The following is a 25,730-nucleotide window of genomic DNA, read 5'->3' as shown; positions in this document are numbered from 1 at the left end:
GTGATTGCCCAGCACACTATCTAATGCACAGTAGGCATTCAGTCCATGTTTAAGTGAGCCCTCCCACCCAGCTCTCACTTGTGAAACATCTATTCATGACGACCTCCTAAGACTTCCACCTCATTCCATAGCAAACAAATTTACCTTCTCAAGGCCTCCCACATCCTAGCCCCTATTATGTCCTTCCTGTGTCCTTGACCATTTTATTCTGCTTTGCATTTATCTTACCTTTTTTTCCCCTATCCTGAGGCATCCTTCAACAGTGCCACTCAAGATAGCATGTGACTTGGAGATAAAGTGAGGTCATAAAAAGACGGGGGAGGGGTTGATAGCTAAAGATAAAAACTAAACCTGTCTGGTCTAGGAAAAATAATCTCTCTTTGGTCAACCAGTAGTTACGTTGTTAGACAGTACAGGGGCAGAACTGATCCCAGGTGACAGCGAACTTCCAATGTATACTAGACAAAGTTACAAGTGAGGATTCAGCTACTTAGCAGGTGGAGACAGAGAAGGATTTAGTGTTTTAGACTTAGGCGTGATTTAATTAAGGATTAAACATTCCAGTAGTCATCTCCCACTGAAGGAGCATGACTCTGCCACTGGAGAGAACTAGACTGCAAAAATAGGGAATAAAGGAAAGTAAACATTCCTGCAGTGAACTCCAAGTTTTAGCCAGAGAAAGTTCTCAAGCCTGGAAGAACCACTAAAAATTTTCAAGTGATCAGATGTCCTACATAGTAAACAAATCTTAAGTTTTTATTTACTGTTCCTCTAGACCAAGGGTTGGCAAACTGCATCTCACAGGTCAAATCAGGCTCACCACCTGTTTTAGTATGTCCCATGAGCTAGAATGATTTTTACATTTTTAAACAGTTAAATAATCAGAAAACTATTTCATAATGTGAAAATGATATGAAATTCAAATTTCAGGCCAGGCGCGGTGGCTCACGCCCGTAATCTCAGCACTTTGGGAGGCTGAGGCGGGCGATCACGTGAGGTCAGGAATTCGAGACCAGGCTGACCAGCATGGAGAAACCCCGTAAAAATACAAAAGTAGCCAGGCATGGTGGCGCATGCCTGTAATCCTAGCTACTGGGGAGGCTGAGACAGCAGAATCGCTTGAACCCGGAGGCGGAGGTCACAGTGAGCCGAGATCTCGCCATTGCACTCCAGCCTGGGCAACAAGAGCAAAACCCTGTCTCACAAAAAAAAAAGAAAGAAAGAAAGAAAAAGAAAAGAAATTCAAATTTGAGTGTCTGTAAATAGTTTTATTGGGCCGATGGCTCACACCTGTAATCCCAGCACTTTGGAAGGCCAAGGCGGGTGGATCACCTGAGGTCAGGAATTCGAGACCAGCTTGACCAACATGGAGAAACCCCATCTCTACTAAAAATACAAAGTTAGCCGGGCCTGGTGGCGCATGCTTGTAATCCCAGCTATTCGAGAGGCTGAGGCAAGACAATCACTTGAACCCAGGAGGTGGAGGTTGCAGTGAGCCAAGATCGCGCCATTGCACTCCAGCCTGGGCAACAAGAGTGAAACTGTCTCAAAAAACAAACAAACAAAAAATAGTTTTATTGGCTGTAGCCAAGCTCATTCATTTACATTATCATCTATAGATGCATTTTTACAACAGCAGAGTTGAACAGTTGAAACAAGGACTGCATGGCCTGTGTAAAGCCTAAAATATTTGCTATCTGACCCTTTCCAGAAAAAGTTTGCCAACCCCTGCTCCAGACAAGCACTATCCAACAGAACTTTTTGGAGCAATGGAAATGTTCTATATCTGTGCTGTCCAATGCAAAAGTCGCTAGCCACATGTAGCTATTTGAGCCCTTGAAATATGGTCAACAGTGACTGAATAACTGAATTCTTAATTTCATATAATTGAAATTTTCATAACCACAAGTGGCTAGTGGCTACCATAATAGACAGTACGGCTCTAGACTCTTAAATATTTTGTACTGATGCTTTTTTCTCTCCTTACGCCACAATCTTACTCCCTTCCTGTGACATTCCTCTATGTATTCTCAGGAACTCCCCACCACCCCACTGTTGCACAGTCCCACTCACTATGTACACATCCATTTTTCTGACCTCAAGCTAGGGTACACTTACTAGGTTGTCTCTCTGGACTCTCCATTGTCACAAATGAAGTCTGAAAATGGATCAGGTTATCAGTTGTCACCCTATGAATTAAGCCACATTATGTACATACACATAAATGGACATTTACACAAGTTTCTTTGTGTCAGAGGATGGCACTGAGGCTGTATTCTTTCTTCTCTGCATGAGAGAAGTAGAAAAGTCCTCCACATGCTGGATCCCTTGTTGCTGCTGGTGCCTGTGGTATGGATCACCTCCCTCTGAACACATTCACAGAAGCTAAGAGCAGCAGATGTATACTTGCTATTTGAATCTCTAGGAAAAAAAATTCCTTCATCATTGGATTTTCTGTCCCTCACCAGGCCTAACAAACTGAAGTTAACTAATTTCTTTAGTTTAAGAGATTATTGCTTTTTACTGGTCTTTTTGAGCTGGCTTTTTGAGAATAACCCCATACTGTCTCGATCTTGGCTAGGTGCATTTTTCAAATTTACTAAATTAAATGAAATCCACAATAATGGGCTTTAGTAGAGACAGTAAAGTGGAAAGAGATTACAGGTTATAATCCAAAGAAGCCATAACTTTGTAATTATTTGTAAAAATGGTTTTGAAGTCTAAATTTTTCACACTTACTTCCTAGGAAAAAATGAATTTATGTAAACTTCTGACTTAAAAGAGGGGATACCTAGTTTTCTTTTTCCAGATTAGCTATACCAAGAAACAAACAAAAACCCTTACTCTATTCCAAACATCTAACTGCAAAGCCAAGGCTTCCTACATTTGACCTTAGCCAAAAGGCCAAGAAGCAATAAAGCCAAGGCTTCCTAAATCCCGTCAGAGAGTCTCCAGTTTCATATATCACCTACTCTGACTTTATATAAATGAGACTGAGTCCTGCTGGAAAAACAAAAATAAAAAACCCAAAAAGCTAAGAAGTCGACAGCAATTGAACCCAACTATTCAAAAGGGGGTACAGATATTTAGACTGCAACAAAAAACCAGCTCAGAAATGTGAAACTTCCTTTAGGCCACACTGTCCCAGAGTTACACAGTCAGAGCAAAGTGTTGTAAAGTCCTAAAAGGCTATTCCTGGGCAAATTTGCACTCAGGCTGCTAAGAATTTCCACTAGGCTTTAAATTGTGCTATTCATCACTGAGCAACTGAAGGCCATCTACCCCCAAGTTTCTCCCACACTTCCTCCCTGGTGTCTCCACAAATAAAAGAGAGACCTTATACTACCACCACCATATGAACTAAAGACAGACTTTCACAGTCTAACCATGAAAAGGAGAAGTTTCCATGTTATTCTGCCATTTACTAATGAGGTTCCAGTTGCATATTTTGGATGCTGAGGTGGGTTCTTATAAACTTGTAAAGTTCTTGTAAACTGTCTTATCTCAGCACACAAAATGGTTGCATAACCTGATCTGTCGCAGCTCCTGATGTTTTTCTTTCGGCATGCACACAGTCTATCCAGATGAAAAAATCAATCCAGACACCTCTCTGCTCAGGCTGTTGTTCAAATAAACATTTTTCCTCCCTCCCTAGGCTCTTCACCTCCTGCCTTCTAGTTTTATTTTGGTATTAAGAGAGCCAGACAACTCCAGCATAGAATTCAAGGTGCTACTGCTTGGTAAACTATTAGCTGCATAGGGAATCCAGGATGGCTTCATTAATAGTAGGGTCTGTAGGAAGCCAGAAAGAGACTCCCCAGACATGCCCCCCGCCAAAGAAGTGGACATTAGTAGTCCTTTCCCCTTTCTCCAGAGGTTGAACAGAAAAAGGGAATACTACATGTTTGCATCACCGGAACAAGAATCGGGTGGGTTTTCCCTGGGAATCCAGAGTGATCAGGCCCTGCAAAACCAATGCCTAGAGCTATGCAACAAGCAGGGTTCACAGTTGAGTGAACATCAATGCATAATGAGTGGAGGCATTTCAATGCAAATAAACGCTGAATATGAAGGATTAAAGAAAGGGGAAATTAATCTTTTTCATAACACAGGGCACATTTTTTTCTCTCCCTTGCTCTCTCTAAGTCATGCACACAACTGCTGGAGGGAGTCCAACTTCCCCAGTGTGGTGGTGGTGTTTTATAAAAAGCAGAACATACACATTTAAGACCATGAATTTCCTCAGGATGCCAGCAACTGAGATTCTGACAGCTCTTCAGAACAGCCTCAGAAAGTGTTTCACTAAGGATGGCCAGACTGACAAGCAAAAACCTCATTTCAAACTAACCTCTTCTTTTTCCAAAGCACATAGCTTTCTGGGATGTGAATGGTTTAAAAGATTTGATTTCAGCATTTGGGGGGTATTTGGATGCGTTTATTAAGGCGATTTTATTTTTTAGTTTGTTTCTAATTGCCCCATCCAAGTGATGCTTTTGCAATACCAACAAAATAAATAGGGCAGCTTCATGCTGCTTTAGCAGGTGGCTCCATCTTCTCCCAGTCTGAACCATCCATATCCTGGCTTCTCAAACCCAAGAAGTGGAAGCACTTCTTCAGCTAATTCCTTCCAAAAAAAAAAATTGCCAATGAGGGTTACTCAGCTTTTCACATTTCACTCAGACTGTTCAAGAGACATTGGATTGGAGCAGAAAACTTGTTACAAACCTTTTTGTCCCATCACAGGTTTGTATTAAGCACAGGATTCCTCAAACATCCTATTACTCTACAGATTATCCCTTTGATAAGAAACTTTAAAATCTGAGAGGATCCCTCAAAAAAAATAATTAACCTAGGTTAAACACTTTTTTTTCTTTTTTTTTGAGACGGAGACTCACTCTACCCAGGATGGGGTCCAGTGGCAGGATCTGGGCTCACTGCAAGCTCCGCCTCCCGGGTTCACGCCATTCTCCTGCCTCAGCCTTCCGAGTAGCTGGGACTACAGGCGCCCGCCACCACGCCCGGCTAACTTTTTTGCATTTTTAGTAGAGACGAGGTTTCACTGCGTTAGCCAGGATGGTCTTGATCTCCTGACCTCGTGAGCCACCCACCTCGGCCTCCCAAAGTGCTGGGATTACAGGCGTGAGCCACCGCTCCCGGCCATGTTAAACACTTTCTAACTACAAATACAAGTCTCGAAAAGGAAAGGAATTTCCAACTTGTTCCCATCTCTTTTGATACTATTCTGAGAAAAATGTCAAAAGACTTAGAATTTTTAAATAGGTTTTTATAAATAATGTATTCAAAGATTTTGACCCATTACATAAAGTAGGAATCCCACTCTTTAAGAAAAATATACAGGTTTTGGTAAGAGTTTAAGTTCTGAGATATTCAAGCCTGATGCCAAGCCTTTAGGTTTCTACTACTTCAATTCCAAAGGACCAGTAGATAGCAATTTTAGTACATAAAACTCCACTATGCTGTATAGTTCCTTTTCTCCTAGGTCAGACAGCTTTATTCTGCTTCATTAACCCCTTCTTTGCTCCTTGATGGATCTTGGAATCCAGTTTCCCTGTAAGGGAGAAAAAGAAGTCTCATTATTTATTTTTGTATTTGCAATGCAAATCTTTTGTAGCCTCCCAGGTCTTCTGGTTACTGTGTTCCTGTCACATTCAATTATCTTATTTCAGGACTCAGACACTTCCAAACTTCAGAGTTTCATTCTGTAAGAATAAGGAAGCAATGGGAATACTGTACAGGGATACACAAATGCATACAATGAGTATTTGTCCTAAGAATCTAAGAAGTTAATTATTTCTAATTTTGTAGCTACTAGAAAAGAAATATCACATTTTTTAAGGGTGTTCGATGCTAAGGCAAATTTTTAAGAATATACACATGCAATAAAGGAAGGCATTTCACACAGTGGGAAACCCATTCCTCTGACCTGTTAACTGGCTGAGCATAATGCATGAACCTTCACAGTGAGAAAAGCAGTTCAACACTCCTTTGCTGCCTCAGACTTAATAGGGGGAGTGACCTGCAACAGTGGAATAGAATCCACATGAATGCTTTACTGACAAAGGGCCCCTATCACCAGCTAAGAAGGTTAAAGGTCATAGGCTATATGACTCTCTAAGTATTAAACTTAGAAAACAAGCAACCTTCCCATCCCAGGTGACCCTAATGAAAGGTATATTACTGATGTGGTCTCTGACCTCTTCTCAGATCTACCAGGATAGAGTTTGGCTCAGTGGTAGCAGCCTTAGGAACCATTCATCTCATTAGGAGAATCTTAAGAGAATACCTGTCTGTCTGGCCTGAGAACAGTTTGGCAGTTTGCTTTCTCCCACAAAAAGTCTCATCTAAGTCAATAGTGATGCTTATGCTGAAAATAGAAACATAATTCAGTTCAGTCTCAGCACTAAAAAAAAAAAAAACAAGCAGTCTTCCCCTTCAAAGGCAGCTGAGTATAGCACAGGCCCATGCCCATAACCACTGCCTCTCAATATGTTTTCATTTTCATTTGTTGCAGCAATCAGGCATAACAGAAGGAGCACTGGACTAAAAGTCAGAAGACCCAGGTTCTAGTCCACCCTCCTCTGGTATTAACTAGCTGTATGACCTGGGCGAGTCATTCAGATTCTCTGGATTTCAGTATTTTCACTTGTCCAATTAAGAATACATGTACTGACCATGGCACAGTAAGATTGTGAGAAAAATTAGCTTCAGCCTAACAAGTTTCCCTGTTTACTTAAATCTCCTCCTGTCTAACATTAGTCTGTCTGTGTGTCTCTCTTTGTTTATCTCTCTCTCTTTCAGGCTACACCTGCTTCTAGAAGAACATTATGTTCTTTTCTGGGCTTCCTCAGAAACCATCCACTAAGTGATACCCTGAATATCATTTAACAATAATCACAATGCTGTTGATTTTCATTTGGGCTTTAGAGCACAGGGCATTCCCAGGGATTTAGGAGTTCTTTTATCCCCTGTGCTTCCTGGCTGAAAACCTGAACATGTGCCAGCCATCTGGCAAAGAGCCCTGTTACAAGGCAAGTCAGCCTTTGTATCCCTAACACTACCATAGTAACTGCCAAATGGTAGATGCTCAATAAATGCTCTCACCAAATGAATTAAACAAAGGTAGACACTACACATTTCTTTTTTTTTTTTTTTTTTTTTTGAGACGGAGTCTCACTGTGTCTCCCAGGCTGGAGTGCAGTGGCGTGATCTCGGCTCACTGCAAGCTCCGCCTCCCGGGTTCACGCCATTCTCCCGCCTCAGCCTCCCAAGTAGCTGAGACTACAGGCGCCCGCCACCACGCCCGGCTAGTTTTTTTTTTGTATTTTTAGTAGAGACGGGGTTTCACCATGTTAGCCAGGATAGTCTCGATCTCCTGACCTCGTGATCCACCCGCCTCGGCCTCCCAAAGTGCTGGGATTACAGGCTTGAGCCACCGCGCCCGGCAACACTACACATTTCAAAACCTTTGTATTATAGACAGTACTAAGTAACCACAAGTAGCAGATATCAGATAAATGTAAGAGTACAGATTGTAAAGGTGGTAGTACCCAGAGGTGAGTCTCATTCAGCTTTTTAGGACAAGCTAGGCCAGAATTTAGAATTCCATCTAGGACTCCAGACATCCAGTTGTCTGTATTGCATAAGTTGAAAGACTCTGTTTGTTTGTTTATTTATTGAGACAGAGTCTCTGTCGCCCAGGCTGGAGTGCAATGGCGTGATCTCAGCTCACTGCAACCTCCACCACCCAGGTTCAAGCAATTATGCTGCCTTAGCCTCCCCTGTAGCTGGGACTACAGGTGTGTGCCATCACGCCCAGCTAATTTTTAAATTTTTTGGTAGAGATAGGGTTTCACCATGTTGGCCAGGTTGGTCTTGAACTCCTGACCTCAAGCAATTCCCCACCCCACCTCAGCCTCCCAAAGTGCTGGGATTACAGGCGTGAGCCACCACGCCTGGCTGAAAAACTCAGTTTTAATCCTGAGACTTTGTAGCTGTATAATCTTGAGTATGTTACCTAGTCACTCTTGTCCTCAATTTTATCAACTCTAAGAGGAAACTGGACTATAAAATACTGAAGGTTCCTTCCAACTCTATGATATTGTGCCCTAGAAATGAAATGTAAATTGGAATAATTTGTTCCTGAGGCAGTCTGATATAGTGAAAAGAACAGGAAATCTTGCGACAGAAAGACTTGAGTAAAATAACTTCTATAAACCTGTAAAATGAAAGGAGGAAAAAGCCCTTACTAACACACAGTTATTGAGAAGATTCTAGCTAACACAAAGTGCTTTCTATAGACCAGTCACTGAGCTACGTGTATTACACATACACTAAGTCCTTTAATCAAATAACTACAGGTTCAGTACTCCTTATCTAAAATGCTTGGGACCAGAAGTGTTTTAAATTTCAGATTTTTTTGGATTTTGGAATATTTGCATTATATATACTTACTGGTTAAGTATCCCAAATCCAGAAATCCAAAATCCCAAATGCTCCAATTAGCATATCCTTTGAGCATCATGTTGAAGCTCAAAAAGGATTAGATTTTGCATTTCAGATTTTCAGATTTGGGGCAGGGTGTGGTGGCTCATGCCTGTAATCCCAGTACTTTGGGAGGCCAAGGCAGGCAGATCGCTTGAGCCCAGGAGTTCCAGAGCAGTCCGGCCAACATGGCGAAACCCTGTCTGTACCAAAAAAACCAAGCCCTCGCCCACCCCCCTCCTCAAAAATCTGCTGGGTATGGTGGTGCAAGCCTGGAGTCCCAGCTACTTGGGAGGCTGAGACAGGAGGATGGCTTGAGCCCAGGAGGCAGAGGTTGCAGTGAGCCAAGATCTCATGCTATTGCCCTCCAGCGTGAGCAACAGAGTGAGACCCTATCTAAAAAAAAGATTTTTTTTTTTTTTTTTGGGCCGGGCACAGTGGCTCACGTCTGTAATCCCTGCACTTTGGGAGGCAGGCAGATCACCTGAGGTCAGAAGTTTAAGACTAGCCTGGTCAAAATGGTGAAACCCCGTCTCTACTCAAAATACAAAAATTAGTTGGGCATGGTGGAGGGCATCTATAATTCCAGCTACTCAGGAGGCTGAGGCAGCAGAATCGCTTGAACCTAGGAGGTGGAAGTTCCAGTGAGCTGAGATTGTACCATTGCACTCCAGCCTGGGCAACAAGAGTAAAACTCAAAAAAAAAAATAATAATAATAATAAAAATAAAAGCAATAAAAAATTAGCCGGGTATGGTGGTACAGGCCTATAGTCCCAGCTACTTGGGAGGCTGAGGTGGGAGAATTGCTTGAGCCAGGGAAGCAGAGGTTGCAGTGAGCTGAGTTCACACCACTACACTCCAGCCTGGGTGACAGAGCGAGACCCAGTCTCAAAAAAAAAAAAAAAAAAAAATTCTGGCCGGGCGCGGTGGCTCAAGCCTATAATCCCAGCACTCTGGGAGGCCGAGATGGGCGGATCACGAGGTCAGGAGATTGAGACCATCCTGGCTAACACAGTGAAACCCCGTCTCTACTAAAAAATACAAAAAACTAGCCGGGCGAGGTGGCGGGCGCCTGTAGTCCCAGCTACTCAGGAGGCTGAGGCAGGAGAATGGCGTGAACCTGGGAGGTGGAGCTTGCAGTGAGCTGAGATCCGGCCACTGCACTCCAGCCTGGGCGACACAGCGAGACTCCATCTCAAAAAAAAAAAAAAAAAATTCAGATTTGGGATGCTCAGCCTATAACTAAAATAATATATATTAAAGTGCTTCAGGCTGGGTGTGGCTTATGTCTGTACTCCCAGCACTTTGGGAGGCCAAGGCAAGCAAATCACTTGAGGTCAGGAGTTCAAGACCAGCCTGACCAACATGGTGAAACCCCGTCTCTACTAAAAATACAAACATTAGTTGGGTGTGGTGGCGCTCACCTGTAATCCCAGCTACTCGGGAGGCCGAGGCAGGAGAATTGCTTGAACCCAGGAGGCAGAGGTTGCAGTGAGCTGAGATCTTGCCAGTGCACTCCAGCCTGGGCAACAGAGCAAGATCCCATCTCAAAAAAAAAAAAAAAAAAAAAAAGGCTTCATAAATCCAAAGTCTCCGGAAGAAGTAAGGGTGGTCATATTATTTATGCTGAGGCTTGGGAGTTAGGTTTCTTAGTTATGGTTTCAATTTCATCTTTCATTTACCATATAACCCCAGGCAAGTCTTTTAATTATTTATTTCAGATTCCTCATAAGAAAAAAATACATATCATTTTCTTCACATTCTTAAAGCTTCACTGAATAAGAACATTCCTATTTTACGTTTCAGGAAACTCCAGTATGATTATGAAAGCCCTCAAGTGAGACCAGCTCAGGTAAGATCAACCCATCAGAATAAAACACCCAATGGTAGGCAGACTAATCTCTGGCTTCAGTGATGATGTCTAAAATGGAAAGCTAATAGGAGAAACAAGATACAAGAAGAACAAGGATTTCCAGTATATTCCCAGGAATTCAGACGTTCTTTCATCCCTTAGGCTGCCTAAAAAAAATCAGACTTTTGCCAACAATCTGTGAACTCCTTACAATCATGGACATTTTGTATCCCTAAAGTCTAATAGAGTGATTGCCAATAGAGGCAACTCTTGGGCCAGCTGTGGGCAATGATGGTAAGGGACCAGGGCTTCTTGTGGAAAGCAGCAGTCATCACGACTGTCCTTAGATTGCAGGAACTTTAAGCTCTGAATTCTAGTTCAGCCTGGGCTTCTAAGATCAGGATCTGGATAGTGGACCACAGTGAGATACAATACATCCTCTTCAGGGTAGGGTGTAACACTTAGTTTCTGTATTTCCCCAGTATTTTTACATTTAATACCTAAATCATTTCAGTGTTAAACCACATCCTCAATCATAGTGCCTAAAAGAAAATCAAATGCATGTGCAGCAGATGGGCAAGAAGTTAAAAGGGGAAAAAATATTTGTCATCAATTGATATAACTCTCACAGGAATTTTCACATGGTTTGCAAAAGATATAAGGTGCATTAGTTTATAGAGCATGTTGTTAAATTTAAAAATTTTCCTTTATCTGAGTATTCAACCTATATAAAGCAGACACAGAGCCAGGTGATACCCTACTGTATATTGCTTTTTTCTGAATTATTTCAATTTCAGGAGACACAATTAAGGTCAAGCAAACTCAAATTTACACTTCCAAAAACAAACAAATCAAAGTATACACCTTTAAGGCATTTATATACATATATATGATACAACACATAATATATATATATATATATGATACAACACATAAATGGGTCATATTCTAAAAGTTTATTTGCAAGTCTGAAGTTTAGAACCTGAAGCCAGGAGTAGTAGTGTGTATCTGTAGTTCCAGCTACTTGGGAGGCTCAGGCAGGAGGATCTCTTGAACCCAGAGTTCAAGGCCAGCCTAGGCAACATAGTGAGACCCCTGTCTCAAAAATAAAAGTTTGGAATTTCAAATATATTTATCATAGAACTAATCTGTAAAGGGTGGCTACGTTCCTAAGCCATCCCACAAAAAAAAAAAAAAAAAAAAAAAAAATTAAGCCATAGTGTTATAAGTAAAGCAGACTATTAATTAATTTTTTTTTAGAGACAGGATCTCGCTCTGTCATCCAAGCTGGAATGCAGTATTGCAATCATAGCGCATTGCAGCCTTGAACTCCTGGGCTGAAGCAATATTTCTGCCTCAGCCTCCCAAGTAGCTGGCACTACAGGCACATGCCACCACACTGGAATAATTTTTTTTTTTTTTTTTTTTTTTTTGTAGAGACAGGGTCTCGCTATGTTACTCAGGCTGGTCTCAAATTCCTGGCTTCAAGGGATCCTCCTGCCTCAGCTTCCTAAAGTGCTGGGATTACAGACATGAGCCACTGTGCCTGACCAAGTATTAATATTATTAATGCTATTAAACTTAATCACTTCATGTAATAATATATCTAGGGGAAAATGTGATAACCATTCCAAATTAAGAGGCGTGTATGTATTTTCCCCAATGTAACTGGGATTAAAGACTTTTCCAGCTTAAACTACTGGAGGTATCCCCTAGGACCTAACGGAAGAGAGTTCTGGCAGAGTAGGAGGTTTTTAGAGAGGCCAAGGTAAATGGATCACCTGAGCTCAGGAGTTCGAGATCAGCCTGGGCAACATGGCAAGACCCCCATTTCTAGCAAAAATACAAAAAATTAGCCAGGCATGGTGGCGTGCGCCTGTGGTCCCAGCTACCTAGGAGGCTGAGGTGGGAAGATCACTTGAGCCTGGGAGGTGGAGGTTGCAGTGAGTCGAGATTGTTCCACTGCACTCCAACCTGCATGACAGAGTAAGACCCCATCTCAAAATAAGATTTTCACTACCTATTGTTTCTGTGCAGTTTTTAACCTTGTCTAGTCTACCATTAACTAACAGAAACAATAGGAAAAAGATAGGAATTTTTTTTTTTTTTTGAGACAGAGTCTCGCTCTGTCAACCCAGGCTGGAGTGCAGTGGCGTGATCTCAGCTCACTGCAAACTCCGCCTCCTGGGTTCACGCCATTCTCCTGCCTCAGCCTCCCAAGTAGCTGGGACTACAGGCGCCCGCCACCACGCCCGGCTAATTTTTTGTATTTTTAGTAGAGACAGGGTTTCACTGTGGTCCCGATCTCCTGACCTTGTGATCCACCTCAGCCTCCCAAAGTGCTAGGATTACAGGCGTGAGCCATTGCGCCCGGCCTAAAGATAGGAATTTATTAAAGCTTTCTCCTAAGAATGTCACTCCCCTCCCCATCATGAAACCTTATGGAGAAAAATGAAGGCCCTAAAGGTCCTGAAGTTATAGAGAAAGTACTAAAGTAAAACGTTTCAGAGAAATATCTAAACCCCACACAGAACATTTTTTCACAGGACTTTAGGCAGCAGATGAAAACCAAGCCAGGGGAAGAAGCTACGAAAAGGGAAGTAGGACTAAAGATCAAGTAACAGTGGGTCTGAGAGAGAGTATCTACCACCGTTTCCTCCTACCACCAGTGTTGCCACCAGTGCCTAGAGGAAGGTGAAAATGAAATGGAGGAGGAAGGGGTAGACTGCCAGAACCAAAACAGAGAGAGGGTAAAATGGAGATCTAAATTCTAAATAGGGCCAGGTGTGGTGGCTCACACCTGTAATCCTAACACTTTAGGAGGCCAAGGCAGGAGGATCACTTGAGACCAAACTGGGCAACATAGTGAGACCTCATCTCTACCAAAAATTTAAAAATCATCTGGGTGTGGTGGCACATACCTGTAGTCCCAGCTACTTTGGGGGCTGAGGTGGGAGGATTACTTTATCCCAGGAAGTGGAGGCTGCAATGAGTCATAATTGCACAACTGCACTCCAGGCTAGGTGACAGGCCGAGGCCCTATCTCAAAAATAAATAAATCCTTAATAGTGGAGAAAAGAAAGGATTTCCAGGGCTACTGGGCCACCAACTGGAGTACCGTCTGAAGTAAATAATTTGTGTCAGTTAAGGGCAACTTGGTTCAGATCTTCCAATGTGTAGGAATCTTAGGATCTTATCAATCAAAATGTTGCCTGAATGTTGCAGTAAATATACATTAATATGAATTCCTACTCCAAGCATTTCATTTTTTGATTCAAAGCAGTGCTACTTAAAGTGTAGCCAGCTGGCCAACAGCATCAGTATCACCTGAGAGCAGGATTGAGGAACCTGTGTTTTAACAGCTTGCTAGGTGATTTTTAGTTACATTATAGTTTGAGAAGTACTTCTCTAGGGCATAGATTTATAAAATGGTTAGTTGGTCCCCAAAGTATTGGATGAGGGAGAGTTGTGCACCAGTGAGGACAATGCATGCCCTAGAATCACGCAATTCATACAATGGGAAAGCAGTGACAAAGAGGCACAAAATGGTAACTGACATGAGCAAATGGGAGAGAGTTGCTGATGTTGCTTTTCCAAGGATGTTAGGCAGGGAGGACACCACCACTATATATGTGGGGTTTTTTTGTTTTGTTTTGTTTTGTTTTGAGACGGAGTCTCGCTCTGTTGCCCAGGCTGGAGTGCAGTGGTGCAACCTCGACTCACTGTAAGCTCTACCTCCCGGGTTCACACCATTCTCCTGCCTCAGCCTCCTGAGTAGCCGGGACTACAGGCACCTGCTACCATGCCTGGCTAATTTTTTGTATGTTTAGTACAAACAGGGTTTCACTGTGTTAGCCAGGATGGTCTCGATCTTCTGACCTTGTGATCCACCCGCCTCGGCCTCCCCAAGTGCTGGGATTACAGGCGTAAGCCACAGCGCCTGGCCCACTGTATGTGTTTTGAGACTGCTTTGAAATAGAAGAGGCTGCTTTGGGACAGAGGAAGACAAGATGGGTCCCAGCTACTCAGGACGCTGATGTGGGAGGATTAGACCTGGGAGGTGTAGGCTACAGTGGGCCATGATCATGCCACTGCACTCCAGCCTGGGTGACAGAGCAAGACCCTGTCTCAATCAATTAACTAATAAAAATTTTAAAAAGGAATGAAAAGCAAGAGAGCCAAGGCCGTACTCTGGGAACCAATAATGAAGAGAAATGTGGGAAGTGGTGTCTCTAAAACAGATGCTCAATAAATACTTAAAATGTTAAGTCTTTTTTTTTTTTTGAGATGGAGTTTCACTCTTGTTGCCTAGGCTGGAGTGCAGTGGCGCAATCTCAGCTCAACTGCAACCTCCACCTCCCAAGTTCAAGCGATTCTCCCGTCTCAGCCTCCCGAGTAGCTGGGATTACAGGCGCCCACCACCATGCCCAGTTAATTTTTTGTATTTTTAGTAGAGATGGGGTTTCACCATGTTGACCAGGCTGGTCTCGAACTCCTGACCTCAGATGATCCACCCATCTGAGCCTCCCAAAGTGCTGGGATTACAGGCATGAGCCACCACGCCCAGCCCTTATTCTTGAGTTGAATACTGAACAATGAATAAATGGATAAATGACAATGTTGCCACTGCACTGCCTTACTACTTCCTTTAATGAGCAGTACAGTGGGGCAAAACACTCTTTTGGCTGACAAATAGCATTTTAATGTAATAGGATCTGAAATAGAAGTTTCGAGTGACTTACTATGCCGATAATTGTGGATCAAGGTATACTTTGGAAAGGCTTTACTGTAGTTAACCTAACAAAGTTATTGATAAGCATAATTATATTAAGCCTCCAACACTAGGGACATACAGAACACAGTAAAAAAAAATTTTTTTTTTTTTTTTTTGAGACGGAGCCTCACTCTGTTACCAGGCTGGAGTGCAATGGCACAATCTCAGCTCACTGTAACCTCTGCCTCCCAGGTTCAAGCGCTTCTCCTGCCTCAGCTTCCCAGTTCTCAGCTGGGACTACAGGCACTACAGGCACATGCCACCACACCCAGCTATTTTTTTTTTTTTTTTAATCTTAGTAGAGATGGGGTTTCACCATGTTGGCCAGGATGGTCTTGATGCCTTGACCTCGTGATCCGCCTGCCTCAGCCTCCCAAAGTGCTGGGATTACAGGCATGAGCCACCATGCCCAGCCAAAAGGGAAGATTTTATAAAAATCTAGACAAGTGAGATGCAAGACAAAAAAATAAAAAGAAAAGAAAAGAAAATTAGACCATCAAAGATGATGACTTACAGGCTGATCCAAAGGTAGTGGGTTACTTCAACTGATTGTTCACAGTCAGTTACAGATTAAACTCCTTGTTCTACTTTTTTCCCCATTCCTCACTACTGCACTTGACTGGTCTTAAAGAAAAAAAAATTATGACTTACAGATTTTTGGATTTCCTTTAATAGGAAACTTCACAACCATTTCCTGAGGATTTTTGCAGATGAAAACAAATGGAGAATCAGATTCTTGACTGATGTCTGGAAACTGTGAAATATAAAAATAAAAAGTTCAGGCTAGTTGGGACAAGTTTTGAATTTAAGGAGATCAGAAGATGTCCCAGATTTCACCTCAACATTCTGATGATAGTACTCTCCATTTCACAGGTGAAGAGGATTATGCTTAACAAGCAAGAACAAACCCACACCTTTCTACAATCCTTAGTACAGCATTATACAATCTATTGCCTGCCATCTCTGATTTCCTTTAGTGGGAACAACTTCATTGAAAAAAAAAAAAGGATACCTGAAATCCTCCCAGAAGAATCAGAACTGACTGTTCTTTTATCACAAACAACCAAGAATCAGGAGATTCAGAGATCTCCTTGGGGAACATCAGGTACCCACAAGGTTCAACTCATGTGAAGCACTGGAACACTTAAGAAAAATAAAACATCTGTGGAAATTCTGCCAGAAACAGTACACATAGCCCTTCTCTCGCTAAACGGAAGGAAGATGATTCATTCTGAAAGGTATGAACATGCAAAAGCTGTTTTGCTGGATGCTTTCCAGATCTACTTCGGGTGAAAAGGTAACTGGTAGAGCAATTCTGAAAATTATTTAGAAACCTCCTTTGGATCTCTTATCATAAAACAAATCTGTGTGAATAGTTAGGACTTTTACTTTTTTTGTAAAAACAGACACAGAACCTAGAGTAAGACTATGCTGGCTACACAATCACAATTTAAGAACAATTGGGGGTTAGCAATGGTTAACTGATCTGGAATTTCATTATTTCCTATCTTATTATGTCTTATGTTTGGCATGTTCAACAAATATGACTCATAGGCTTCTGGGTCAGACTTCATTACCAGAGAAGCCTTTCTCGTAGTAACTACCATCAAAAGTATGAAATTACCTGTATTTTCCACCCTTATTTGACTGCTAAGATATGCCTCCTAAAGTCTAAGCCACTAAAAGTTTCATTTTAAAAAGTAAGGAAATTCAAATTTCTCTGTAACTAGAAGCATGAATAGTTAAACTTTTTTACTGACCACTCTTGTCCTACATGATAAGTGATGCTGTGGGGAAAACGGAAGGGATTTTTAGCAGCATCTGGTCCTGCCCACACACCATGGCTTTCAGTGTGGAAGAGGTGGGACATGTACTTTGTTTTTATTTTGTTTTTTTTTTAAGAGATGGGGTCTCGCTATGTTGCCAAGGCTGATCTCAAACTCCTGGACCCAAATGATTCTCCTGCCTCAACCTCCCAAAGTTCTGGGATTATAGGAGAGAGCCACCACACTCAGCCAATAAAACAAACTTAATATTAACTATCGGCCATAATCATATTAATAGGCAGGGTCAAATGTTCATGGTAGAAAAGTAAGGCTAAAGACACAAGGGTAAACCCTCTTCTTTCTTACCCCTTTTATCTTCAGAAGCCAAAGAAAAGCAAGGCCCAGCTGTTATTGCTGGGTATTAGAAGGAAATAAGCTCTGCACAAGATCCATGCTGAGGTGCTTTGGCACAAATAAAACCAGAGGCTGCCATCAAGATCACTAAACCTAATTCTACAGAGACCAGAGCAGCAGCAGTCATAATTACCATCTCTTTAATTTTCCTATTTTTCCTTCCCTGTGGCTTAGAGACCATTGAGGCAAAGGACAATCACAGCTCTGCTTTTCCAACACCACAAACCATTTCAGCCAATCTCTCCTCTTTCTTCCATATCAATAACTTTTGCCTCTCTACTGGATCAATCCTATTAACACACAAACATCCTGTAATGTCTGACATGAAACAAAGTCTCTTATCCAGATCCCACATCCTCCTCCAGCTACTACTAATTTCTCAGATTCCCATTACAACAAAATTCATCAAAAGATTATCTGTACTCCTTTAATTTCTTTAGATTCTTTAAATCTGCCTTTAATTTCTCTCGTACTTTTTTCTCCAATTCACTATAAATAGGCTTTCGCTCTCATCATTCCATCAAAATTATTCTTGTAAAGGTCACTGTTGACTTCCATATTGCTAAATCAAATGGTCAATTCTCAGTTCTCACCTTTTTTTTTTTTTTTTGAGACGGAGTCTTGCGTTCTCACACAGGCTGGAGTGCAGTGGCACAATCTCGGCTCACTGCAACCTCTGCCTCCCGGGTTCAAGCAATTCTCCTGCCTCAGCCTCCCAAGTAGCTGGGATTACAGGTGCCTGCCACCATGCCCAGCTAATTTTTGTATTTTTAGTAGAGATGGGGTTTCACCATGTTGGCCAGGATGGTCTCAATCTCTTGACCTTGTGATCTGCCTGCCTCGGCCTCCCAAAGTGCTGGGATTATAGGCGTGAGCCACTGCACCTGGCCTTTTTTTTTTTTTTTTTGAGATGGAATCTCACTCTGTCACCCAAGCTGGAGTGCAATGGTGTGATATTGGCTCACTGCAACCTCTGCCTCCCGGGTTCAAGCGATTCTCCTGCCTCAGCCTCCCGAGTAGCTGGGATTACAGACGTCTGCCACCACGCCCAGCTAATTTTGTATTTTTAGTAGAAATGGGGTTTCACCATGTTGGCCAGGCTGGTCTTGAACTCCTGACCTCAAGTAATCCACCCGTCTCAGCCTCCGAAAGTATTGGGATTACAGGTGTGAGCCACCGCGCCCGGCTCAGTTCTCATTTTAATTGATCTATCTGTAGTAGAACTTGATAGCTTTTTTTTTAATCTTTACTCTTGCCATCCAGAGATAGAATTCTTTTCTCTGGTTAGGCAGGTGGCTCACACTTCTAATCCCAGAATTTTGGAAGGCCCAGGCAGGAGGACTGCTTGAGCCCAGGAGTTTGGGACCAGCCTGGGCAACATGGCAAGACCTCATCTCTACAAAAAATAAAACATTAAAAAAATTAGCCAAGCATGGTGGCACACACTCTAGCCTGGGCAAGAGTGAGACCCTGTCTCAAAACAAAAAAGCAAAAATATATCCAATATCTCACCATTTCTTAAGACTTCATTGGCTACTTCCCTGGTCCAACCATCATGTCTCCCTGGGTTTCTGTAATAACCTCCTAAGTGGTCTGTTTCTGCTCTTAACTTCCCTCTTGGTCTATTCTCAACAGAGCCACCAGAACTAATTTTTTTTTTTTTAATATTATATCACGCCATTCTTCTGCTTAAAACTCTCCAATGGGTTTTCATCTAAATCAGAATAAAAGTTTAAGTTCTTGCTTACCACCTACAAGTCCCTGGACAATCTGGCCCCCCATTTCCTCTCTGATACTTTCTCTTACTTATCTCCCTCATTTTCATTCCACTCTTGCCACACTGGCTTCTTTGTTGTTCCTGCCTCAGGTTTTTTGGACTTGCCTTTTCCTTCTTCCTGGAATGCTTTTCACCCTAGGAATTTCCGTGGCTTCTTCCCTCTCTTCCTTCAGAACTTTGTTCAAATGTCAACATTTAGTGAATATTCTTGATAACCCTATTTAAAATCACAGCACCAAATTCCCCACAAACTTGGCATTCTTAACCTACCTCTCCAGTCTTATTTTTTATTTTTTTTTTTGAGACGGAGTCTCGCTCTGTCGCCCAGGCTGGAGTGCAGTGGTGCGATCTCGGTTCACTGCAACCTCCGCCTCCCGGGTTCACGCCATTCTCTGGCCTCAGCCTCTCAAGTGGCTGGGACTACAAGTGCCCACCACTACGCCCGGCTAATTTTTTGTATTTTAGTAGAGACGGGGTTTCACTGTGTTAGCCAGGATGGCTTCAATCTATTGACCTCGTGATCCACCTGCCTCGGCCTCCCAAAGTGCTGGGATTACAGGCATGAGCCACCACACCCGGTCCTCTCCAGCCTTATTTTACCATCATCTGATACACTGTAATTTACTTATTTAAAACTTTTACTTGGTCTCACCTCACTAGGACGAAAGCTCCATGAGGACAGGGATTTTTGTTTTGTTTACTCATCAGCATCTAGGACAGTGCCTGGTTCACAGCAGGCAATCAATAAATACTTGTTGAATAAAAACGCAATGAATGGGCCGGGCACAGTGAGCCAAGAACGCGCCACTGCACTCCATCCAGGCTGGGTGACAGAGCGAGACTCCGTATCAAAAAAAAAAAAATGATTTTACCAACTTGTGCATTAACGTTATTTTATTCATGGTGAATACACACATGCTGGGAATTGGACACTCTTAGAACTGGAACTCTAAGTAAAAGTAGATATTACTCTTAATGTGTTATCCTTAAACTTGTGTCTTGGCAAGTGGTCAATATGGCTCTATGTTTAAGAAAAACCACCCTGATGTGTATTAACAGAGTAAGCAAATGTTAAATAGTGGGAAGAACTGGAAAAATTAAATAACAAAGGTTCCTTGGACCCATGATGCCTCACAATAAAGGCAAACATAAAAATCAACTTTCCCAGGTGAATCTCTAAGTTCCTGGTGAATATCCCTTTTCCTACTACTAGCACTGAACTTCAGGGAACTTACAGGAAACAGAGGTGAAAAGCAAAGTGGCCTACAAGGAATAAAGTAAAGCCTATGCATTGGAAGAAGAGATTATTTTTCATTATCAAACACATTAAAACAAAATGAGCTTGGCAGAGCCTCAGTACCTCCAGAAAAAAAAAAAACATAATCCCCACAACCAGGGCCCGGACACTAAAGACCACATTACATACTAACAAGCTGCTATATACTTACATTGTATCCTAACAAGTAAGAGATATTTGGTCTGAAAGTCAGAAAACTAAAATGCAGCTTACCCAGAGAAAGAATAAAAGAAGGGAAGTGAAGAATGTGAATAAGCTCTGGATGTCACATTTTATTTTATATTTATTATTATATTTATTTTATATTTTTATTTATATTTTGTATTTTATATTTATTATTAATTAATTATTTTGAGATAGGGTCTCACTCTGTTGCCCAGGCTAGAGTGCACTGGTGCAAGCACAGCTCACTGTAGCCTGGACCTTCTGGGCTCAAGTGATCCTCCTGACTCAGCCTCCCAAGTAACTGGAACTACAGATGTGCTAATTTTTTTTTTTTTTTTAAAGACAAGGTTTCACTCTCACCCAGGCTGGAGTGCAGTGGTATGTTTGTAGCTCACTACAGCCTTGACCTGGAGGGCTCAAGCCACCCTACCTCAGCCTCCTGAGTACTGGAGACTACAGGCCCACACCACCAGACCTGGCTAATTTTATTTTTTTCAAGAGATGGGGTCTCACTGTGTTGCCCAGGCTGGTCTTGAACTCCTGGGCTCAAGGAATCCTCCTTCCTTGGCCTCCCAAAGTGCTAGGATTATAGGCGTGAGCCACCACCTTTGACTGCACATCCAGTTTAGAGACAACACTAGATTAAGGGTCACTAACATAGCACAACAGACAGATTAGGGAATTTGGGTTCTAAAATCAAGCATCTAACCAAACTTGATGAAAGACTCCAGGAAGTTGCTGGTATTCTTGCCAATGAGGACTCTGATTCACCAGGTTTCCAGCCTGAGAAGTAGGGGAGGTGGGCCTACTCTGCTTTCATGCTTCACAAATTTCATATCTGTCTAACATAACAGGTAATTAACCACTAAACAGCCATTTTCTTCTCCTATCCAGAGGGAAATTGTTCACCAGTCATCTAAAAAAAACATTTCTTTTAGGCCAGGTGCAATGGCTCAGGACTGTAATGGCCCAGCACTTTGGGAAGCCAAGGCAGGCAGATCGCTTGAACCAGGAGTTCAAGACCAGCCTGGGCAACATGATGAGACTTCATCTCTATTTAAAAAAAAAAAATTTTTTTTAATATATATATATATAATCTCATTTTTTTTGCCATTTTCATAAGAGAAAAAGTTCATTAGCAGTTTTTGTCAACCACCACTGATTCAGTGGCAAATGGGCATTTTCACCAAATCTTCAGGCCTCCCCTTCATTCTTATTCATTCTTGTACTGAAATGATCAATAACTCCTGAACTATGTCACTCTTCACAACAGATTCCCAGATGATCTGTAAATGGTATATCTGTCTCCAGATATAAGATTTATAAGTTGGCCAGGCATGGTGGCTCATGCCTATAATCCTAGCACTTTGGGAGGCCAAGACAGGTGGATTGCTTTAGGCCAGGAGTTCAAAACCAGCCTGGCCAGTATGGTGAAACCCCATTTCTACTAAAAATACAAAAAATTAGCTGGGCATGGTGGCGGGCACCTGTAATCCCAGCCACCCGGGAGGCTGAGGCAGGAGGATCACCTGAACCTGGGAGACGGAGGTTGCAGTGAGCCAAGATCACACCATTGCACTCCAGCCTGGGCAACAAGAGTGAAACTCCATCTCAAAAAAAAAAAAAAAAGATTTGTAAGTTGTTAGTTGAAGAACTAATAACTAAAGCAACAATAATAGGGAATTAATTAACAAAGAACACATATTTGCTATAGGCTTTCTTGGTTTGAATTTTGAGGAACTAGATAGAACATGAAATCAGGGTCTGAAATCTCGTTAGCTGAAAACCAACTCCAAGAAGACTGAGGTGATAATATGCAGAGAGAAGGAAATGAGTCTGATAAAGAGGTGCAAGAACAAGAGATCCAAGGAAGCATACCCTGCAAGCAACTGTGCTCTGTGATAAACAGTTCTCATTTATATTTTCCTTCAAAGCAATTCAAGGTGTCACAGGAAAACTACCACCCAGGCCCCACTCTACTAGAAGATAAACGTTTTCTTACTTCAGGGTAACCTACTGATCATAGCACTTTGACCAGAGGACAACTCTATATTTGACTAGGGTTGAATAAAGATCATACCAGTTGGCCCAAAGTTGGATAGCTGAACTCCCATATACCAGTAACCCAATTCAAGTCACGTGCCTAATATCTAAGACAGGGGCTTCCAGCTCAATGCTACAGAGACAATTCATATATGCACCAGGTGAAAGGGATAAGTGATAAGACATATACAAATTTACGGATCTTATAGCCATTTGTGGAAGACAATCTGGTTGAAGCAGCTACAACCAGGTCTCATTCTATCCACAGTAACATTTCCACTGTGGTTTTCTGTGCCCTATGGAATCATATGCTAGAACCTCTACATAAAAGAACTCAAGCAAATATATTTTCTCTAAAATTAACCTCATAGCTTTTCTGGCGTGATTCTTCAAGGCCTAACTGGGAATCACCCACTCATGACAATCATTTATTTTGGGTCTTGATTTTAATATAATAGGTTTTCACTCCAACTTAAAGCAGTGAAAACCAGAAGAAAACTGCTTTTAATTAAAGACAGTTTTGGGAGGCTGAGGCAGGTGGATCACCTGAGGTCGGGAGTTCGAGACCAGCCTGACCAACATAGAGAAACCATGTCTCTACTAAAAATACAAAATTAGCCAGATGTGGTGGTACATGCCTGTAATCCCAGCTACTCGGGAGGCTAAGGCAGGAGAATCGCTTAAACTTGGGAGGCGGAGGTTGCGGTGAGCCAAGATCGTGCCATTGCACTCCAGCCTAGGCAACAAGAGCGAAACTCAAAATAAACAAATGAATGAATGAATGACAGCATGTGGTAAGGTCTTCAACCAACAAAGTCCATTCTGAGACTATTACCTCAGAATGCTGAAGACTCCTCTTGAATCAAGGGCTGTGCCAATTTTAGATTTTATTTTCCCAATGGCTATTCTGACTCAACTGAAAACTATTCTGAGGCAGTGCTCTGAGAGATCTTTGACTTCACTTAACATATCAAGGTAAGGTCATTGTCAAGCAATCTGGTGTTATTAATGTCAACAATACTCCTTTATCAAATAACATATATTTTAGAACAAAAAAGAAACTTAAGTTGATCTTAGACTTCTCTCATCCTTCATATCCAGTCAAATTACTAAGTCCTATAAACTTTACCTCCTAAACATTCCAATCATCAGTTCCTTTCTCTTCAACTCAACTGACACAGCATTGCTGCAGACCTTCATCATAACTTACCTGGACAACCATGGTAATTTCCTAAATCATCCCCGTTTTCAGGCTTGTCCCATCCAGTACATCCTTCCTACGGCTGCCAGGACAATCCTTCTAAAACATGACTCTGGCTGGGTGTGGTGGCTCAGGCCTGTAATCCCAGCACTTAGGGAACCCCAGGTGGGCGAATCACCTGAGGTCAGTAGTTCAAGACCAGACTGGACAACATGGTGAAACCCATCTCTACTGAAAATACAAAAAATTAGCTGGGCATGGTGGCGTGCACCTGTAATACCAGCTACTCAGGAGGCTGAAGGAGAATTGCTTGAACCTGGGAGGCGGAGGTTGCAGTGAGCCGAGATAATACCACTGCACTCTAGCCTGCATGACAGAGTGAGACTCTGTCTCAAAGAAACAAAAACAAAAAGTAACACAACTTTATATGGGTATCTTTAGAACACAGTTCAAATCCTTTCACATGGCATTTAAGATTTTTCTTTTTTGTTTTTCTGAGATGGAATCTCACCCTGTGACCCAGGCTGGAGTGCAATGGTGCGATCTCAGCTCACTGCAACCTCTGCCTCCCGGGTTCAAGAGATTCTCCAGCCTCAGCCTCCCCAGTAGCTGGGATTACAGGCATGCGCCACCATGCCCCGCTAATTTTTGTTTTTATGTTTAGTACAGACAGGGTTTCACCATGTTGGCTGGGCTGCTCTTGAACTCCCAACCTCGTGATCCATCCACCTCGGCCTCCCAAAGTGCTGGGATTACAGGCGTGAGCCACCGTATCCGGCCAAGATTTTTCATATATCCACCATTGTCTGCCTCTCTATTTATTGTCGTGACCACTTATTGTACACCTACTATATGCCAGGCTATATGTTAGGACACTGGAGATATAAAGGTGAATAAGACATAGATGGTCACCTAGGCCAGGCCTGGTGACTCATGCCTGTAATCCCAGCACTCTGGGAGGCTGAGGCAGGCAGCTCACAAGGTCAGGAGATGGAGACCATCCTGGCCAACATGGTGCAACCCCATCTCTACTAAAAATATAAAAATTAGCTGGGTGTGGTGGCACAAACCTGTAGCCGAGATCGTGGCACTGCACTCCGGCCAGGCAACAGAGTGCGACTCCTTATTAAAAAAAAAAAAAAAAAGGCATAGATGGTCACCTAAAGAACTACATGTCAACATATAAATTAAAAAACAAACAAACAAAAAAAAGCAATAATGAAAGTATGAACACAGTAGGAGCCCAAAGAAGGAAATTAATCCTGTTAGGGAGGAAATGGGCTGGGGTCAGGGAAGACTTCAGAGAGTAACATCTGAGATTTTTTTTGTAGTTTAGATAGAGTCTTGCTCTGTCGCCCAGGCTAGAGTGCAGTGGCGCGATCTCGGCTCATTGCAACCTCCGCCTCCCAGGTTCAAGCAATTCTCTGCCTCAGCCTCCCGAGTAGCTGGGATTACAGGCGCCTGCCACCATGCCTAGCTAATTTTGTATTCTTTGTTTTTTTTTTTTTTTTGAGACGGAGTCTCGCTCTGTCGCCCAGGCTGGAGTGCAGTGGCGTGATCTCGGCTCACTGCAAGCTCCACCTCCCGGGTTCACGCCATTCTCCTGCCTCAGCCTCCCGAGTAGCTGGGACAACAGGTGCCCGCCACCTCGCCTAGCTAATTTTTTTTGTATTTTAGTAGAGACGGGGTTTCACCGTGTTAGCCAGGATGGTCTCAATCTCCTGACCTCGTGATCCACCCGTCTCGGCCTCCCAAAGTGCTGGGATTACAGGCGTGAGCCACCGCGCCCAGCCTAATTTTGTATCCTTAGTAGAGACAGGGTTTCACCATGCTGCCCAGGCTGGTCTTGAACTCCTGACCTCGTGATCCGCCCACCTCGGCCTCCCTAAGTGCTGGGATTACAGGCGTGAGCCACCGTACCTGGCTGATTTTTTTTTT

General features: G+C 42.6%; 1 protein-coding gene across 4 annotated transcripts in view; it reads right to left on the bottom strand.

Annotated features, from left to right (window-relative positions):
* Nucleotides 1–5,266: 5,266 nt before the first annotated feature.
* Nucleotides 5,267–25,730, bottom strand: part of TRIP4 (thyroid hormone receptor interactor 4) — a 71,023-nt gene continuing 50,559 nt past the window's right edge. For 3 of the 4 annotated variants that reach the window (XR_012415040.1, XM_005559780.4, XM_073996028.1), the window contains 2 exons: nt 15,781–15,883; nt 5,267–5,569 (listed from right to left, as the gene is read on the bottom strand). Coding sequence is in view for 3 of the 4 variants with exons in the window: in XM_005559780.4 (XP_005559837.2) it covers nt 5,502–5,569; nt 15,781–15,883 (171 nt within the window). In the remaining variant the exon portion in view is untranslated. The remainder of the gene's footprint in view (nt 5,570–15,780; nt 15,884–25,730) is intronic. The other variant, XM_045397303.3, reaches the window with a different exon arrangement.

This window comes from Macaca fascicularis, chromosome 7 (assembly GCF_037993035.2).
Source record: "Macaca fascicularis isolate 582-1 chromosome 7, T2T-MFA8v1.1".
Classification (NCBI taxonomy): Eukaryota; Metazoa; Chordata; class Mammalia; order Primates; family Cercopithecidae; genus Macaca; species Macaca fascicularis.
The sequence above is the reverse complement of the archived record's forward strand: the minus strand, read 5'-3'. Positions and strand labels throughout refer to the sequence as shown.